This window comes from Lepidochelys kempii, chromosome 7 (assembly GCF_965140285.1).
Source record: "Lepidochelys kempii isolate rLepKem1 chromosome 7, rLepKem1.hap1, whole genome shotgun sequence".
NCBI lineage: Eukaryota > Metazoa > Chordata > Testudines > Cheloniidae > Lepidochelys > Lepidochelys kempii.
This window is the reverse complement of record NC_136386.1, coordinates 121,985,609-122,005,117: the sequence shown is the minus strand read 5'-3', so window position 1 is coordinate 122,005,117 and position 19,509 is coordinate 121,985,609. Positions and strand designations below refer to the sequence as shown.

Sequence of the window (19,509 nt, the reverse complement as noted above, 5' to 3'; positions counted from 1 at the left end):
CATTTAAAGTTTCTGCAGTAGGTGGGGTGTTCACCCCAGTGTCCTGGCCAAATTCCAAGCCTGGTGTTTACTTCCGGCCCCCCTAAAATTCCTTCTGTGGTTTCAAATGGGTATAGTGTTCGTCATGTCCTGTCATAAATTGCACTCGTGCTGCAGCATGCTGTTAAACAGCCATTGTGCTCCACCCCAGAGATGGCTGCATTTTAGTGGTGGCTGAGTGATCTCCATATAAAGTCTATTGCTTGTTTACAGGCTGGGGCACTGTAGTCCTCCACTGGATGGGAAGGGGTCACCATAGTTATGAATGCGTTTCTCTTAGGAAATTCACTTTTTTTGTGGTGAGGGCTGAAAAGCAGCAACCACAGAGGAAAGGAGGACTTGTGGCACCTTAGAGACTAACCAATTTATTTGAGCATGAGCTTTCGTGAGCTACAGCTGGTGTTGGGTGCAGCCTGAGCGGGGCGTGTGTGTGTGCTGTGTGTGTCTAGTTCATTGTGTTCTAAAATTCAGTGCTGGTGACTTAACCCCACTGCTATGCTGGGACACTGGGGCAGCCGGTATCCGCTTTCCCGCAGGGCCGCTGTGCCGGACTCAGGTCTCAGCGTGGGGCCCAGATACTGTTTTACCTCTGGCCGATTTAAGGTATCTGGAGCCGTTGCTCTGATTGTGACCTCTTTGCTCTTGCTGCATCTTCCTCCTTCTGCCCCCCGCCCCCACCTCCCTCTGGCCCTGTGGTGTTCCCTCAGCTCTGTCTTTCCGGTTGTTGCAAACAATGACCTTATTCACTTGGGCGCTCAGCACTGTAATTTGGCTGCAAGAGGAGAGCCAGAGCAAGAAGAGAGCGAGATCAAAGCCCTACAACACTTGCCCTCTGTAGAGTGAGACAACTGGACTAGCTAGCCCGTGGTGTTTAAAGGGACAGTGTCAGGTGGCATAGAGTTTAATTTATTTATTTATTTTAACGGTTTCGGGTATTTAAAACAAATACTGTAATAAACTCTGATCAGAATATAAATTTTATTCGTGGTTCAGTGAAAGTGTGTCATTTATTGTTTGCCTTATGGTCGCCTCTAGAGACCCCAGTCTGCGATTGAGGCCTCCAGGGTGCTAGGCACTGTACACATCTAACAAAAGAATGGTCCTCGTAAGTTACAAGAGGAGAGACAAATAACCAACAGACAGGGTGAGGCACAAGAGGACAGCAAAATAGTTCTGATCAGTGTGGCAAGCAGTGATCACAGCACGCGAACTGTGCTAGCCAAAGCTTTCACGTGTGTGTGTGGGGGGGGGGGGGGATTTCAAATTACCTTGTGGCACTTGCAGCCCAGACTTCTGCCACAGCATGAGCACTAGCGAGCAAAACTCACTCGAGCCAAAAAGAAACGGGGGCTCCTCTGATTGTGTACTGCCCCAAGCTCAATGAAGGAGCAAAAATGTCAACGAAGGGCAGAACCAGTGTGAAGCGAAATGTAGAAGTTTAAAATGCTGCTTTAGTGATCGTTGGGGTTTGTTAGTAAGGACTTAACCAAGCCTTCCTTGGAAATGGACAGGACCCCCTTCTCACTGATGGTCACCGGTTCGTGTCTGATGCGATGCAGAGATCCCAGCAAGAGGTGCTATGGAAGAACCTCAGCTAGACAAAGCTTTTTGGTTCTTGCCACCAGATGACCTGTTGGGGGAGGGTGCTTCACTGGGGTGGATCGTGTGGCAGATTAACTTGCAAGTTTAATTTAGTCTGGGTAGCTGCAAAAGCACGAAAGGGCCCCCTGATAGGAGGCTGATCCCCTTTGTTTTAAAGGGGAAGGGCGTGCTCGGGAATTCTCACTTCTGTGATCTGGAGAGCAGGAAAAAGCAGCTTTCCAAGGACGGCCTGGGGTGTGACCCACTCCAGTAGAACTCCATAGGAGCTTGGCCATTGACTTCCGTGAGAGTGGGATTTGAGCACGTAGTTTTCAGCTTCTGCCGGGGTACAGCTCAGACATCGAACTCTCCCAGGCTGGGCTGTCACCTTGGGTTAGCGATGGCAGCTTCCAGGCAGGGCTGGGGGGTGCTACTGGGGGTATCGATCGTTATCTGACCAGGGTTCAGCACTGTTCAACACTTGAAAGTAGGACAGTCGCAGGATTGCTATTGAATGGATTTGGCAGAAACACTGTGTACGAGCTGCTTGCTGCAGAGAGGATAGTCTAGTGGTTAGGGTATTCACCTAGAACATGGAAGACCCTGGTTCATTTACTATGGGATGAGTCATTTGAGTGTCTCTGGCCCTCAGTTTCCATCTATCAAATGCAGATAACAGCCCTGCCTTGCTCTCTTTACCTAGTACACCTTGTTTGTTTGTTTGTTTGTTTTGTTTCCTTCTCTCTGGAAGCTTAAAATATATATATAATTTCTATGAAGTTTTAGTCCCTAGTACCAAAATCACCTCCCCCCAGGTCTCTGTGCATGTATTGTGCCCAGCACCATGGGGCCCTGATCCATGATTAGATGCTAATACAAGCAATGTAATACGATTACAATACAATGTAATAGAATAGTGTATCTATGGGGGTGGGGGTGGGGGTGTGCGTAATGACAGCTGGAATTTTTATAGGCAAATCCTATTGCTGTTCAGTGAGATTTGCGATTCCAGCTCCTGTGCGCCCACTGTGCTCTAGACGTGTAGAGATGAGAGAAAGAGACAGCCTAGCCGAAATTTTCAAAACAGATTAGTGCTTTAAGGTCCCTCTGTTTTTGGGGGGCCCAATTTGAGACATCACAGGGTACATCTATGCTGCAAAAAGCCCGTGAAAGCGAGTCTCAGCCTGGTCACTGACTGGGGCTTGGGAGGCTCATGCCATGGAACTAAAGTAGCCGTGTAGACGTTTGGGCTCAGGCTGGAGCCTGGGCTCAGGCTGGAGCCTGGGCTCAGGCTGGAGCCTGGGCTCAGGCTGGAGCCCGGGCTCTGAAACCTGGCAAGGGGTGGGTGCGTCTCAAGGCCCGGGCCCCAGCCTGAGCAGGAATCTCAACAGGGCTACGTTTAGCCCCGTGATGTGAGCCCCCGTCCGTTGGCCCAGGTGCTGAGCATCACTACTGTGGGGTGTTTTTTGTCACAGTGTAGACGTGCCCTGAAAGGGGCCTGGTTTTCAGGAAATGCCGAGCCTCCTCCACGCTTGCACCCTGCAATTAGAGTTAGCCGTTTTCTCAGCGAGTGCAGCCTCTCTTTCCTGCTCACCAATTCCCCGCTCCCAGGCCTCGATTCTTACCAGTGTATCCGTTGGTCTGAACGACCCGGCGATCGGTTTCTGTCAGTGGAGCTCCACCTGGGAGCTGCTGGTGGTGACTTAGCGCTTAGGATCCTTGTGCTGCCAGGTCGATTATCGGTTTGAATGTGCATTTGCGATTCTCTCTCTTCCCGCGAACAAAATTTCACTCCTGTTTATGATCGCAGGGGACCTCAACACCACTAACCCGAGTAAACATTCCCAGGTGTTCACCCAGCCCGGACCAACATAGATCCTCTGATAATTAACCTGGATTTTCTTTCCTCCGGTTACCTTTAATAACAGCTTGGTGTTTGTGGCCTTCCTATACTTGCAGAGTATGATCCCATCCTTCCCTTGTCACGGTGGGATCAAAGCTAGCTATATAGCTACTTTGGGGGCGGGGGAATGATCTGTTACGCTAACAGAACAGGCAGGTGGGGAGTGCTGCGCTGCTGGGAGTTGTAGTACGTCCACTCAGCCCAGGCTCCGATTAATTTGGGATCCCCACTGGCAGGCTACTCTGAGGACGTAAAACAGTATTTCCCTCCATTCAGAAATCCATTGTGCTCTGATGCTGGAACTGCTTCCGCTTTCCGCCTGTGAGCCAATGTATTGCCGGCTGCTAAGGAACCAGTTACTGCTGTGGTAACTATGCATGGAGCGAACAATAGATTCAACACAGTGGGGGCCAGCCCTGCAAGGTGGTGAGCACCCTTCTTCCTATGTGCTCAGCACCCAGCTCCTCCAGCACCGTGCAGGACTCAACCCTTGCCACATTGGACTATAAAAGAGACTGCGTTAAGTGTTGGGGCAGCATCTCCTTACGTGTGGGGATTTCTGTGGCTAGTAATGTTATTTATTAATAAGACACTGTCAAAATTTGCATATAAAATAAGAATCCTTCCCTGTATTACTGACAGCACCGTGAATTACTAAGCCTCAAAGAGCCTAAACAAACAGATCTACTTTTCACCACTGATGTGGTTGATTCTCTTTTTGCGTTTCACTTGGCTGGAGCAGTGAAACTGGACCAGTCAGTTTCTCTCAGTGTTTCTGGTCAGTTTCACTTTTGGTTTTCATAGGCCACTAGGTTCATGTCCCTGTACTTAAGTTCACAACACCACAGGGGAAGGCTTAAATTTAAAACACAACAAAACAAAATACCCACCTCTTTACGCTGAAATAAAAAGGAAATTATTAATCTTCATTTTATCTTTTGTACATTTTGTTCCTCAAAATTCACGTTGTGGAGCAGTGTAAACTGTGAGGAGTTTATTGCTTTTTATGGATGAGGGGTGTTCTTTTTGTTTTTGTTTTTTAAATGGAATAAATTGATCAGCTGCCATCCCAGCAAATGGCTGCACTGTCCCATTTCTCAGAGAAAGGGCGTAAGGTTTCTTAGACGCTGGGAAATGCAAACAGATAGCCAGACATCAAACAGATGCAAAGGGGCTCAGGTTATCCCAACAGGAAAGTCCTGCATGAACTGAGACTTTGCTGCAAATCTTGTGGGGGGGAGATCACCCATTAAGTGGTGATCCCTGCTGAGCTGGGAGGAGGGGGTAGTTCCCAAATTCAGAAATACCTGTTTGGCAGGAAGTCAGGGGGAGAGGGAAGGGATATATTTTCCTTTTCAAAATACCTGAAGAGCTCAGTCCATATTACAGAGAGAGGAAATTGCTCTCATCAATACAGCAAGGGGTGGTTTCTGCCTATATTTTTTATTATTGGAACTTGTTGCTGTGGGTGCAACTGTATCGTGAGCTGTATCAAACCGTCATAAATGTTAGGTTCTTTTATTGGTCTTCTGAGTCTTTAGATTGTATTCATGGCACATTTTCCAACTTTTCTCTGCACCAGTGAGGCCTGGGAACTTCCAGCAAGCAAGCAGTGATTCTCATGTAATCACAGGATTCCAAGAGCTGGGGCTTGAGATGAAACACCACGTATTGTGGGGCTTGTAATGGAATCACAAGAGTTGGCAGCATTGCGCGGAAGGGTTGAAAGGATGTACAGATAGATAGGGGTTAAATAGTTAAAAGAGCTGCCACATGGACAGGACAGGCCCTAAGTGCTTAGGGTGTTGATCTTGCCTTTCCAGAGGCTTGGGCCGAGGATCGAACCCAGATCTTTTGCATTGCTGTGCAGCGCTAACAGCTGTGAGCCGGTAGACCTGCTTCGGGCCCCATTCTCACGTTGGGATGTAGAGTCCCATTGAGGTCAGTGGGAACTTTTCCCGCGGGCTCCGGGGGGCCTGCTGCAGGATGTGTGTGGGGGGCTTCTGGTGGAGCTGGAGTGTGGGAGAAGAGCCAGGGCTCAGGAGTGGGGAATGCGAAGGGGATTCTGCATCGAGGCAGCTGAGCGGGGACAGCCCCGGTAGCTTCATGGGTCAGTAGCCTGCAGCATGAAAAACCCAACCTGTACTGCACGAGGTCTGGGTGGACCTTCCTGGAATGGATTGCTGACGGCGCTGCACGCCTCCTACATTTAAACTCCCCAGCGGTCAGATGACTGAACTCTGGTTTAACTACTCCTTGCTAGGAACGTCGATGTATTGATATCAGTGGCAAAGCTCCCATTGAGTTCCATGGAACCAGGATTTCACCCACTACATTCATATTTAAAAAAAAAAAAAAAAAAAATCCTATTATCCTCTCACAGTCGATGACCACGGCGCGTTGACCAGTCACCACAGAGCTCGACAGGGTTCTGGACTCTCAGGAGTCGTCCGTGTTCGGGGCTCTGGTTGTGGAGAGATGTCCCCCTCAACAACATCCTCCTCCTGCTCTGTGGCTGGAGGCCGGGAGTCACGTCTGCGTTCTGTGCAGCATGTCTTGTTACAGAATGCCCGTTACTTGGGCCACTGTAGGAGAATTGAATGGGGCCATCCACTTCCTTCCTTGCTCCGGCAGGCTGTCGTGGTGGCCTCGCGAAAGGCTCTGATCAGGCTGCTGCGCTGTTGTCCGGCCCTGGGAATGGCCCGGGTTTCGCGGTGTGCAGCTTGAGGCTGGGGATCGGGATGGGCGTGCAAGCCGGAGCTGCGCCGGAGGCTGTCCTGGGGGTTTCTTAGCGTCCCAGAGGAGCTTGCGTCGCCTCTGTTTCCATGGCTGCCTTTCTGCTGCAGAGGCTGTAATGGCTTTTTGTAGAGGGTTCATGAAGCGCTTGGCTTTCTGGGAGGCCCCTGAGAAGGGATTTTTCCCCTGAGGGGAAGCTGGGGACATGGCAAAGTTTGTCAACTCCTGGCCTGGACAGTGGTGATTCGTGGTTAGATCTGACTTCCCAAGGGTATCCCAAAGGCAAAGAAATCGTTGTCAAGCAGTGAGGTAACCTCGTGAGCAGATGCAGAGGGGAGGGCCCGCTCTCGGGCTGGTTCCCTGCATGTTGATTGAGGAGAACCAGGAGCCAGTCATCCGGGAAGAAGTGACCCACGAAAATCAGCAGGGTCCTTTGGACAGATCTTGCATTTGATAAAGGTAGTTGGCTTATGTCTGCGGCAAACATTGCTTGGCATGGGACTGGGGAAATCAGCTGGTCAATGCCCGTCGTCCGCTGTGTGTGAGATATGCCGATAACCCATCCGCCGGGCTTCACTGCCCCCCTCATCACTTCCCTCTACTGGGTGGGACCCAGCTCCACCACTGACACGTGTGACCGGAGGCAGGTCACGTCCCCTCCCTGTACCTCTGCTTCCCTTCCCACTTGGCCTTGTCTGTTGAGATGGTGAGTTCTTCGGGGCCGGGGGGCTCTCTGCATTTGTACAGCGCCTAACGCAGCAGGGCCCTGATCTCCCTGGTGGCTAGTCAATGCTACTGCAATATAAATATTAATAATGCTGTAAGTGTGTGTGTGTGTATGTACACACCCACAACCCGCAACACCAGTTTCTTACAACCACCTAAAGACATACACACCAGGGGCACCAGAACGGGGGGGACCAGGGAGCCATGGCCTCCCCACTTTTTAAAATTGGAAGGGCATAGCTATAAGAGCAAGCGCTGGGGGAGGGGGTGGGGAGGAACAAGCGAGGGGGTCTTGTGGGAAGGGGTGGCTGGGAAAGAAGGGGCGGGGTGGGGCCTTGAGGGGAATGGGGAGCGGGGGCTCAGGGAGAAGGCGTGGGGAAGTGGGGGCAGGGGCACCTGTGGCACCCCCCACACACACACACACACTTTTTAGGGTGCTTCTGCTGTTCCTGACACACACACACACCCCCCCTTCCTGTTCATTGCACATCTAGTCAGGCTCACTAGTGCTGCAAGTCAGCTTCCCCCTCAGGTCCTCATGCCCCGCCCCGCCCCACCCCACCCAGGAGAGCAGAGTGGGGGCTGCATACGGACCTGCTGGGGGCTACTGGTTTGATCCAGAGCCTAGATTCAGGGCCAATTTGACCCGTCAGTGTCTCATTAAGGGACCGAGGCTGGAGGCGAAGAAACCCAAGAAGGAGCCCACTCCTCTACTAGTGCTTGACTTATCCAAGTGTTAACGAGGCTGCAGGTGCCCCAGACCTTCAGAAAAACACCGAATCGAGGAGGCTCCAAATTCTTGCTTACAAAATAAGTTGAAGGCTTCAGCCTCTCCCTGCAATGCAACTAATCGTGGCAGCTCCGTCCTCCGCCTCTCTCCCGCCCTCCCTCCCCCTGCTTAGACCAGGAATTAATTACTTGATTATAAATCCCCGAGTGCTGGTTTATATTAGCAATAATCCCCTCAAAATTGGTCTTAGCTGCCATTTCCCTCCGTGTCCCCGTTGCTGTACCGTGTTTTCTCTTCCAACCGGTCAGTTTCCCAGCTGCCCCTCCCTTCTTCCTCGGTCAGGTTAGGAGTGCAGTGGCTTTTCCTGAAGGGATTAACGCAGGAAGAATTAAGGGCAAATGTCTGAGAATTCTTCTGCGTGTGTGTTACGGGCTGGGCGCCCCTGACGTAGCGCCTGGAGTTGCCCGGCGCTGATCCTGTACCAGTGGCTCATTGCTCGCCTTCTGGCCGGAATGCCGGGCCTCCGAGCCAAGCTGTTTAGCAGATGACTCATATGGTTGTAGCCATTTTTGGATTTCTGATTTATTCTGTCTTTTAGGGCGTGTGCGTGTGTGTCTCTTCCATCTGGCTGAGGCTGGAAAATACATGGTCCTCTTCCCAGAACAAGATTCCCCCGTTAGAAAATAGAAGCTGCTTGCGGGGCAGCTTTTAAAATGTTCTTTCCTCTCTCATCCCTAAATTCTCGAGGATGGGCCTTCTCTCCAAGGGCACTGCCGTCGGGGAGGAACCTGCCGGAGCTTCCTCTCTCGCCGGAGTAGCTGAAACCCAACACGAAAATGTACCAGCCCAGCCACGGATTCCACCTTGACAGCGATCAGCCTGGAAAACGTATCGTGATATTTCACTCCCCCAGCCAAAAAAACCTCCGTAGGATTTCGCAAGCTTGGTTTAGCTGAATCTTTATTATCCAGAAAAAAACACGTGTATCAGAAATGAGGCCACCTTCTCCCATCTTTTGGGATGAAGGTCCCTCATCTGAAACGCTGTTTATCTGCTCTACCTTCCTATCACCCATCTTGTTGTGTCTTTCACTCTTTACAGCACAGAAACAATGTGAAGGAACCACAGGGGCACAGTTAGGTCCCAAATAACCATGTTTAGTAAATATACATGAACATGCGAGGCCAAGGGGCAGACACCCGGCTGTTCTGACTGGTTTCTGGCAGTGTCTACAGCATAGAACACAGTGAGCGCCTCTAGAGGGCTCACAAACTATTAAAAGGGATACTGCCTTGTTCCAACACACTGCACATTTCACTCTGATCAGCGAGGCTATACTATAAATATTTCCTTCTATCATCACCTCTAAAATAATCGGGGGATATAGGGATTTGGACTGGAGATCAAGAGATCTGGCACTTGTTCCCAACTCTTCCACTGACTTGCTTTGTTACCTTGGACATCTCTCTTTGCCTCGGTTCCTTGTGTATCAAATGAGAGTAACCCTTCTTTTACATGGCACTTTGGGATCCTCCCATGTAGGGAAAGGTCTCTAGAAGTGTAACTGAGTAGTAGTAAGATCAGCATATATGTAACACGCTGTACCGGGAGTCATGAGTGGGGATTGAACTTACAAACTCTGTACCTATGCATCGGCTTCTACCTCTAGAGCTAAAGGAGTAACTCAGTCAGCTGCTGATGGTAGTAGGCTCTTATCCTTAGCAGCCACGAGAGAGGGCTACAACATGCTCAGCCAGCCTGTAAAATTTATCGCCAGTATTACTATTCCCTGGATTCTTTACTTGGTTGCTTAGACAAAAACCCTATCCCTGGATAATGGGGAAGTGGGGCTACAAGGGACAGAAGGAGGAGAACGAATGAGGAGCAGACGAGATGCACTTTTTTCTTCATTTATCTTGTATAGGCTGTTACTCTTGGTAGCCGCTTCCGATTGTGTCAACTCTTCTTCGCAGCCAGACCTGGTGGTCCTATAAGAAGTGGCTGTGGGAAAGGGGTCTTGTATGGGAAACCCTGGGAATACAGCACAGCTCTGTTTCTCCAAAGGCCTGGAAGGGACAGTGGATAAATATCTTTGCATATTCAGTGGAGGCAGCTGTGAGTGCAGTCAGCAGCGCCTCCCTCAGTTTATAGAGGGGTGCTGTTTTCTCCAGGCCAGCCAGAGCCCCAGATCTGCTCCTGGGGGGTGCCAGAGCGTCTGTCCCGCCAAACTCAGTCAGTATCGGCTTGTTGGGTAATTGTGATGGTCATTATCCCTGTGACAGGGCTGTGCAATGTCGCTTGTAGCAGGGAGCCAAAACGCAGGGTCTGAAACAGAAACAGGTCAGACCCCACAGTGGCCAGGCCCTCTGGGTGGAGAGGGAACGCTGACCTTTCAAACCCGACCCTCTGGACGGCTGTTCCAAGGTGGTTTCCAGGCACAAACAGGCTTTCAGTCTAGAGGAGTTTTCTTATCGGCTCACGAAAGCCACCAAGAAAGAACCAATATAAAGTCTCCCATGAGGGAGGAGGCGGGGATGTCTCTCTCGCTCTGCAAGACCCTCCCATGGTCGTTGCTACCCCCAAAAAGCCAGCTAGGCAGAGACTGGCACTACAGGGACGGACGCTGCCTGCTAGCTGGGGAGGGTTGCTTAGGATGGGACCTTGTAGATCAGAATTTCATACCCCTGAACGGTTGACCCGGTAGCCAGCACGCTACCTCCGCTGCCCCGTTGATGTTCTGTACCGCTGATCCCGTTTGCGTCTGTCTTCCCTCACGTGCCCCTGCGGCTTGCCCCGGTGACTGACGGCCGCTTGCCGTCTGTTCTGTTGCAGAAGATGCTGATGAAGCAGCAGGACCGCCTGGAGGAGAGGGAGCAGGACATCGAGGAGCAGCTCTACAAGCTGGAGTCGGACAAGCGGCTGGTCGAGGTAGCTGGTGCTTTTCCCTCCCTCGTGGCCGCACCCTTCGACCAAGGCAGGGTCTCTTGCGGCAGCAGGGCACGAGCCAGTCCTCCCGCACCAGGGGCTGCCCAGGCATCGCCCGCCGTCCTCGAGGAGGCTGCGGCTCCGCGGTGCCGGGCTTAGGGAGGACAGAGGTCCAGCCGGCGTGGAGTTAACTCTCTGCTCGGGGCCAGGGCAGTCAGCCCAGAGCTGCCATTGCTGTGAGGATCCAGAAGCGGCCCGATGCTGGTGGGAGGTCTCCCGGAGCTGCTGGCCATCCGGGTTCATTAGGATTCATAGGGAGGGAAGGGGAGTCAGTGCCCAGAATGGACCCCCAAGTGAAGCCGGGGCAAAGCGAAGATGTGGGGAAAAGGGGCTGATGTGGGGCTACCCTCTCAGGGGAGGAGGGGCGCCCTGCTCAGGCGCGGGGGGCTGGGTTTGTCTCTCTCTGCCTCATTACCCAGGTGCTAGCTAAGCAGCCCTGGTTGGGGAAGTGGGGGAAAGTCTCTTGGTACAAGAGCTTTTCATTGCTGGTCTATGCAGCCCCTCTGCCTGCCCCCAGCTCCCTCAGGATACAGGGGGTTTCACTGCTCTCCCCCAGGGCCATGGAAGAGGAAGGAGTGTGGGCGGGTGTTGGGTGGGTGGGGGAGGGAACCGTCTTAATGCACTCCAAGCCAAGTGGGATGCCAGCATCTCCTTGGAGCAGGGCATGGGACCCAGAGGTGCGAGACCCTTATATAGGGACGTCAGAGGGGAGTGCTGAAATCCACAGGAAAGGGGAGACTTCGGAGATCGAGGTTAATATTTTACGTAGGGGAAAATCTGCTGGGTCCATCCCCCTCCTCTTTATGGCCCCACCACAAGGCAGGTCACCCCCGAGGGGACCCAGGCAGAGCAGGGGGCGCGTAGAGCCTTTCAGCTCTAGCTCACCGGCTCCGGTGAAACTGACAGGGGGGTCTCAAGCCAGTGAGCGCGGCGGGATCTGGCCCCTACGTGGGCAGGCTCGGCTGAGGAACTAAGGGCTGAACGGGCCCTGGAGAAAGCTCCCCTCGCTGGTGGAGTTGGTTGCTCTGGGGCGGAGTTGAGCCCCCATAGATCCCAGGTGATCTGCTTGGATCTGGAGGGAATTCGCTATCCCAGCAGAGGCCTTGAGCCTCCACAGCCGCCCTGGGACCTCTGCAATTCCCAGGCTACTCGGCTGCACTGCCAGCGACGGTCCAGCTGGCAGGTGGCCCTGGAACTGCTCCGCCACCCATCACGGGCCTTCCCAGGCATGGCAGAGGCCTTGCACGGAGGCCTGCGGCTGCAGGTTGCGTTGGCTTCTGGATGGAGGGGAAGGCTGTTCTCTGGGTTGTTAGAAGCTAGACCTGGGTGGGTGACACTAATTAATTAATCCATTGTGATCACTCAGCTCACCCTGCCAACCCCCCGAGCCAGAAATGGAACCCAGGCGTCCTGACCCACAGGGCCAAGCTGTTCCCTCCTGTAAATACCTCCACAGCCCTAAATATCTTGGTCCATGGGCTGAGGCAAAGCCGAAGGGCTGGCCCGCCAGGAGGCAGGCCGGGGGAGGGGAGGGGCGGGGCAGGCCGGGGACGTCGGCAAAGCGCTAGCAGGCCCTGTCCCCGTTTCTCCCTCCGCGAGGGCGGCGGGCGGGGCTCTGCAGCGAGCGGGCGTGGCGGGGTCTGACCTTGGGCGCTCTCCTCCCCGCCGGCTCCCCCCCGCCCTCCCAGGAGAAGGTGAGCCAGCTGAAGGACGAGGTACGCCTGCAGTACGAGAAGATGCACCAGCTCCTGGACGAGGACCTGCGCAAGACCATGGAGATCCTGGAAAAGGCCCAGGCCAAGTTCTGCAATGAGAACGCGGCCCAGGTGCTGCACCTCAACGAGCGCATGCAGGAGGCCAAGAAGCTGCTCAGCTCCGTCCAGGTCATGTTCGACAAGACCGAGGACATCAACTTCATGAAGGTGCCAGAAGGGGCCCAGCTGGCCATGGGAAGGCAGAGGGGGAGCCCCTGGGATAACGGGGCTGGTGGCCGGATTCTAACAGTAGGGGAGGGATGGGGGACATCTTGGGACAGCAACTGCTTTGTCAGGGTCCCTGGCCTGACCATACACCCCCATCGTGACCCCAGAACAAAGAGACTCAGGTTTAGTGATGGGCTGGGAGCAGAGTAACCTCGTGATTCCCACACCCCTTCCCTGGGTCAGCTCTCCCCACGCCATCAATACCCCCATCTCCCAGCCTGGAAGAGTCGTGGAGCACCTTAGGGGAGGGGGCTCCTGAGCAGGGACAAGGCAGGATCTGCTCCTCCTAAGAGTCTAAATTTGGCCCCGGTCTCCTGATGGCCGGAGTAGCTTTTCCAGCCCACATGCCTGTTTGGCTGTAAGCCAGGACGCTCCTCGGTCCTTGCTGTGGATTAGCTGGTTTCTCCTGGGGTAGGCTGGCAGTGGTTGGCCCTGCCCCTGTCATGGCCCGTGGGGATAATCAGTCAGCCCGGGGAGGGAGAGGACAAAAGATGGGCCAGGAACAAAACCCAAGTCGCACAGCAGAGCTAGGGGTGGGGGTAGGCCCTGTGGATCATCGCTAAACAAAAAAGGGGGACCCTCAGGATCTCCCTCCCTCCTGAGCCTGGGTGGGTTTTAGGGCCTTCCACTTAAACCCTGATTGAGCTGGTGCACGAACTGGCTCGACCCCTCTGCCTCACCTCACTCCCCGGATGGATTCCGACTGATTAAGGGGCCCTTCCTGGCCTTGAAGCTGGGGTGGGGGAGCAGCTGGGCCAGTATCTCCCCTCTCCTCACCCTCCTCTGGTAGTAATCTCCTGCTCACAGGCCCCAGACAGCTCTGCTCCTCCTTTAAGGCGGATGATCAACGCCTGAGCTCCTCATGAGTCTGCAGCCTGTGCTGGCTTCCCTCGTAAGGAGGCTTTAAAGGAAGCCGGGAAAATCTCTGACCAAATCCAGCGGATGAGCAGGAATTTACACCCTGATAGAGGGGAGCGCTGGAGCCAGTGGGAAGGGCCAGGGCCCCAGATCCCTTCCCAGAGGTGAATCCGAAGGCTGCTGTTTTGGGGAGTGGCGGTGAAGCTAGCTGGGGGTGGGCACAACGGGGCAGTGCTGCGTTAGTCGTTCATCCCTGGTGATCCTCCTCCTGAAGTGTAACACCACTGCCAGGTGACTGTGTCCTGTCCCAGCTCCTGGCGGGTGACTTACCGCATCTCACGCCCCCTGCGGCAATTTGGCATCATCTCTGCTCAGGAGAGAGCCAGGCCTGGAGTGTGGGGGGGGGGGGGGGGCTGCAGGTCCTGGGAGAGGTGCATCGGGACACAGCTGAGACGATACACAGCAGTCACTGACCAGGGTTTCTCCTTTCCCTTGTAGAATACCAAGTCCGTGAAAATCTTAATGGACAGGTAAGAAGCCAGTCTCCCCAGATGAAGGATGTGGATAAATTGGAGAGAGTCCAGCGAAGGGCAACAAAAATGATTAGGGGTCTGGAACACATGAGTTATGAGGAGAGGCTGAGGGAACTGGGATTGTTTAGTCTGCAGAAGAGAAGAATGAGGGGGGATTTGATAGCTGCTTTCAACTACCTGAAAGGGGGTTCCAAAGAGGATGGCTCTAGACTGTTCTCAATGGTAGCAGATGACAGAACGAGGAGTAATGGTCTCAAGTTGCAGTGGGGGAGGTTTAGGTTGGATATTAGGAAAAACTTTTTCACTAGGAGGGTGGTGAAACACTGGAATGCGTTGCCTAGGGAGGTGGTGGAATCTCCTTCCTTAGAAGTTTTTAAGGTCAGGCTTGACAAAGCCCTGGCTGGGATGATTTAATTGGGTATGGGTCCTGCTTTTGAGCAGGGGGTTGGACTAGATGACCTCCTGAGGTCCCTTCCAACCCTGATATTCTATGATTCCTGGCAACTCATGTTCTCAAGCAAGGGTGGGATTGGAGGCTCTGTCGGCTGTGTTGCAGGGCTACAGAGTGTGGCTTAGACACAGGGCTAGGCGTCGCCTGACCTTGGTTCTAGCCCCATCTCTGCCACACACTCACTGAGTGACGTTGGGCAAGTCACTTTCCGGCCTTGTGCCTCAGTTTCCCCCATCTGCAAAATGGAGCTAAGAATTTACCCCACAGGGGTTTGGGAGGTTTGAGTCATTGTCATGTGTAGAGCGCTCTGAGATCTTCTAGAGCTACTAGAAGGAGAAAGCGTGGTGGTGGTGGATGTATGATCCGGAGCCGTTATCTGGGGCGGGAGGAAGGTGGGGAGAAAAGTCACACGCTCTCCCAGAAAAGCGAGCCTTCATGAGAAGGGACTGAGTGCCACCACTGTTAGGTCAGTGGATCCATCCCTGGGCCTAGCTACCAGCACTGCTAGGACTTGCGGTCTCCACCCCTGCAGTGTGTGCCTCTTGGTCTCTCCAGCATGGTCCTCGCCTGCTTGCTGGCCGCAGAGACGCACGCAGGGCACCCCGAGGAAGAACATGCCCTTCCTAGGACCCGAACGGATGCATTTGCCTCCTGCCGAATGGGAGCTCCGAGGAGAGCCACAGACTGATTTGGGAGGAGAGATTAAAAGAGCTGGGAGTAGGGAGGCCGTGATCACAGGGCATAAGACCCCCAGAAGGGAGGGGCGCCATGTCGGTTGGTACCCTGGGATGTAACTGGGGATAACGGGCTGAACGGAAAGGAAACGCAGGCTGGATATCAGGAGCGGCTTCCTGCCTGTGTCGTGTCAGGCTACGGGGGCGTCTCCTAATGGAAATAGCGCTTGCGGGGGATGCGGGAGTCGCACCACGGGGGCCTTTTAAAACTAGGCTGGCCAAAGCCCCAGGAGAGGGACTGGCTGATGTAAAGGCCTTTCTGTCCCTGGCTGAAGCGGAGCTAATTACAGATGAGGCTGCCCGGCAGATGTTTGGCAGCTGTCAGCCACTGGGAAAGGCCTGGGGAGAGATGAGAGCCGGGCAGAGCGTGGGGGGTGAGGAGGGGAAGCTTGACGCTTTTAATGAGTCCTTTCGCTCTCCTTGCGGGTTGGTAAAGGACTCAGAACTGCACGGGCGGCAGCCTGCCACCTCCCAAGATCGGCCACCTCAACTCCAAGCTCTTCCTGAACGAGATCGCCAAGAAGGAGAAGCAGCTGAGGAAGCTGCTGGAAGGTGAGACATCCCTCTGATCCATGGGCCTTGTCGTGTGGCACCGAGATCCGGGGAAAGAGGCAGCCGGATCTCCCTCCCTCCCCCCCGTGTCATTGCTCTGAGGTCAGCAGGGTTAGCCCAGGGCTGGAGTCGATCCGCTCTTTGGAGCGTGGTGCTGGCAAACCATCGCTTGGCATCTCCAGGGTTACCGAAGGAAACAGGGCAGCTCCCCAGGCTAAAAATGTGCCAGGGATTGAATGCGCCCATGCTTGTGCGTTAATTGCATGAAGGTTTAAATCAGCCCAGAGCCCCTTTGTGACCTCTGACCTCTGTGTTGCTGCAGGAAAGCCACAGGAACTCCAGGGGCTCAGGATTGATGCCTGCGTGAGCATGGTCAGGGTCCGGCCCTTTGTGCGGGAAGGGGGTTTACATGCAGGAAACAGCCCTCTGTATTTTGTGTGTGTCTGCAAGGACGGCAGACCCATCAGGAAACATCCTCTGCCGCTCTGCTGCCCTTCCCTGGGTCTGCTGCAGCCACCAGGCGACGAGCGGAACTAGCTCCCAGCACAGGTTGTCCTGTGACTATGATCTGGATCACCGGGATGAGCGAGTTCTGGTTTTAGGGATCCCTGGGCCCTTTTCCCAGGACAGGTGATGGTGCCGGTGCTCTGGCCCGCTTGGATAACTGCATTGTGCCTCCCTACATGCCATTTCCATTGGTGATGGCGTTGTTTGTTGTGTATATACAGTGCCATGGGCGCATCTGGGGCTTCACCCGGCCCAAGGATCTTCCAGGCTAACGTAGAGTTAACCCAGCAAGGAGGACAATGAACAGGGTCTGGCGGGAGGGCATGTGGGAGAATGGAGGATCGGGCAGTGATGATGAAATGGTGTGCCCAGCTGCTGGCTGTACCAGTTTCCCCGGGTGCTCCCTGACGGCCGAGCAGATTTAGACATCAAAAAAGGCAGCACAACTCAGTGCCAGGTGCCCATGTGCAACTGCTGTGCATTTCAGGATTGCTTTCTGCAAACATTCGTGCCAGTAAAATGCAGTGTCTTTTGAAGGCTGCTCGGCAGCCAATACAAAAGGGGACTGGAGTGAATTCTTTTAAATAGATGCTGGTCTTTTTAATTACTATCCCAGCTCTCCCAAAATAGTGACAGAAAACGGCTATGCAGGCAGGGGACTTTCCCACCCTGTTCCAATCACAGAACACATACAGGATCTGGGCCAAATTTGCCTCTGTCTATCCCTGGTTCCCATCACCATGGTATCTGGGCACCTTCCTGCCATTTGCCTTTAGCATTAACTTAAATAACAACAAAAGAAACCTCAACTGGCTGTCCTGAAAAGTTTGTCCCTGCAGGACCCCTTTATCCCTGCCCAGAGTTCCCTATGTCTCTTTTCATACCCCTAGGTTGGAGCTGATAGGGGCCGCCTGGTCTGGCTGCCAGCGTGAGTCCGCAGACATAACTCTGCCTCTCTGTTAGCAAGAGGCCTGCAGGTCTGCGCGGGCTCCTAGAACTGGATGCCCTGTTACAAGGCAGAAATCTGAGTCCTATTCTTCTGTAAATGGCTCTGGAATCAGTGGTGTTACTCTGGATTTCTGCTATTGCACCCCTTTAGTTAAAGAGGAGGCAGAAGTCCTCTCTAATGGATGTAGATGGGATTCTGTATTGAGGCTGCTGGACACAGCATGGGAGCTGCAAACCCCATGGCTCCCTCTAGTTCCCAGGGTAATTAACAGCACGTGATGGCTAGTATCGCCCCCAGGCAGGATCTCCTGAACTCGTGGCCTGGGGCTGCACTACTAATGCAGAGCGTTCCTAGCCAGCAGCTGCTCGGCAAGGAGGGTGAGGTCATGTTTGGCTGGTGTACAGAGCCCTGCATTTCCAAGAGACCCAGCCGGGGTTCACCTTGTACGCTGGCTGACATCAATGCAGCTTCTGGGCTGGGAACAGGCTTCGGGAGGGCTGGAACTGGACCATGGCCCTGTAATTGCAGCTTTGATTGCGGCTCTGAAACCAGCTTCCAGCCCCTCCTTCCCGCCTCCTTCCATGTGGGCAGTCGCCTCGGTGCACGGGGCAAATTCCATCTCTTCAGATGGTTGCCGAGGGCGCGGGTTCCAGCTCCCTCCCTCGGGAGGAGTGTGGTGATTTGGGGGGCCGGTTCCAGGGGCCCGCCCTCTCTGGAACATGGCAGCGACGCCTCGGGCAGGGCTGGAGTCTCCAGGGAGAAGGGAATGCTGGGAGAGCGGGGTGGAACTGACGCCGACCTTTAGCTGTCCCCAGTGGGGTGCTCCGCCCCGAGACCCTGCCCCCACTCCGCCCCTTTCCCCACAGCTACAGCCCCTCCCCACCTCCTGCCACCCCCACTTGTCCCCCTCCTCCTCAGTGCCTCCCGCCTGCCACTGAACAGCTGATTGGCGGTGGGCGGGAGGTGCTGTGGGGGAGGGGGAGGAGCTGCTCGGCGGGTAGCTCCAGCCAGGGAGTTGGCGCCTATGGTCTTGTTGTTTCTCTGAGCCATTGTTCGTTTTCCCCTCCGGCTCCTGAATTCCAGCGGTGGCTTCTGATCGGGCCGTTTGTCTTTTCTCTCTCCCCATCCAGGTCCATTCAGCACCCCGGTCCCATTCCTACAGAGCATCCCCATGTACCCGTGCAGCGTCAGCAACTCCGGAGCGGAGAAACGCAAGCACTCCGCAGCCTTCCCCGAAGGCAGCTTTCTCGAGCCATCGTCTGGGACTGTGGCAAGCCAGTATATGAGCCAGGGGGCTTCCGCTGGCGAGGGCCAGTCCGCACAACCCATGGTGCCTTGTAGCTCCACGCAGCACATTGTTGGACTGCCCAGTGGCCCGCAGCCAGTCCACTCTGGTTCGGTCTTCAACCCGTCTCACTATCCCAATAGCACGTCCTCTCAGCAGTCTGTGCTATCCCAGTACGGCGGGCGCAAGATCCTGGTCTGTTCAGTGGATAACTGTTACTGTTCCTCGGTGTCCAATCACAGCGGGCACCAGCCGTACCCCAGGTCGGGTCACTTCCCCTGGACAGTCTCTTCGCAGGAGTACTCCCACCCGCTCCCCCCTGCTCCGGCTGTACCTCAGTCACTTCCCGGACTTGCCGTGAGGGAATGGATTGACGCATCCCAGCAGCACGGGCGCCAGGATTTCTATAGAGTCTACGGCCAACCTTCCACCAAACACTACGTCACCAGTTAACCATCAGACTCCCCACAGAGTGTTGTTAATTACACATTCGGAGATAAAAATCCAGTTTTCTTGCTTTTCTTTTTAAATCGCACCCAGTTTTCTTCCTTCCCACCTCTTCGGAATGTGGGAGGCTCTTTTCTCTCATCTCGCTTTTTTCTTTTTTAATATTGGTTTTTAATTTAATTTTTCAAAATTCCTCCCCTTCCTGGAAAAAGATGAGGAAGAAATGAATGAGGTTTTTCAATCAGACATCTGGTTTCGAATTTCACACGTACTTGCTACTTTCTGGTTTGGAAAACTTAGAGGGACGGTGGCTCCTTTTCTGTTTCAGTGTCTGTGGGTTCTTTTTGGTTTGGTTAATTTTTATTTTTTCCTTCCCTTTAAAAAAAAAAAATTATATCATTGATTCAGTAAGAAACGATACTTGTAGATTTTTTGGGTTTGTTTTTTTTTTAAAACAAGGCTTATCTTTTGTGTGCGTGTGTGTGTGTGTGTGTGTGTGGAAAGGCCACTT

The 19,509-nt window shown here is 53.9% G+C and overlaps 1 protein-coding gene across 2 annotated transcripts in view; it reads left to right on the top strand.

The window, feature by feature from the left end:
• The window catches only part of TRIM8 (tripartite motif containing 8), a 52,524-nt gene extending 33,229 nt beyond the window's left edge, over nt 1-19,295 (top strand). For both annotated transcript variants that reach the window (XM_073354502.2, XM_073354500.2), the window contains 5 exons: nt 10,548-10,643; nt 12,389-12,622; nt 14,039-14,070; nt 15,695-15,810; nt 18,397-19,295. In XM_073354502.2, coding sequence (XP_073210603.1) covers nt 10,548-10,643; nt 12,389-12,622; nt 14,039-14,070; nt 15,695-15,810; nt 18,397-19,004 — 1,086 coding nt within the window. In that variant the 3' untranslated portion in view covers nt 19,005-19,295. The remainder of the gene's footprint in view (nt 1-10,547; nt 10,644-12,388; nt 12,623-14,038; nt 14,071-15,694; nt 15,811-18,396) is intronic.
• Nucleotides 19,296-19,509: the final 214 nt, after the last annotated feature.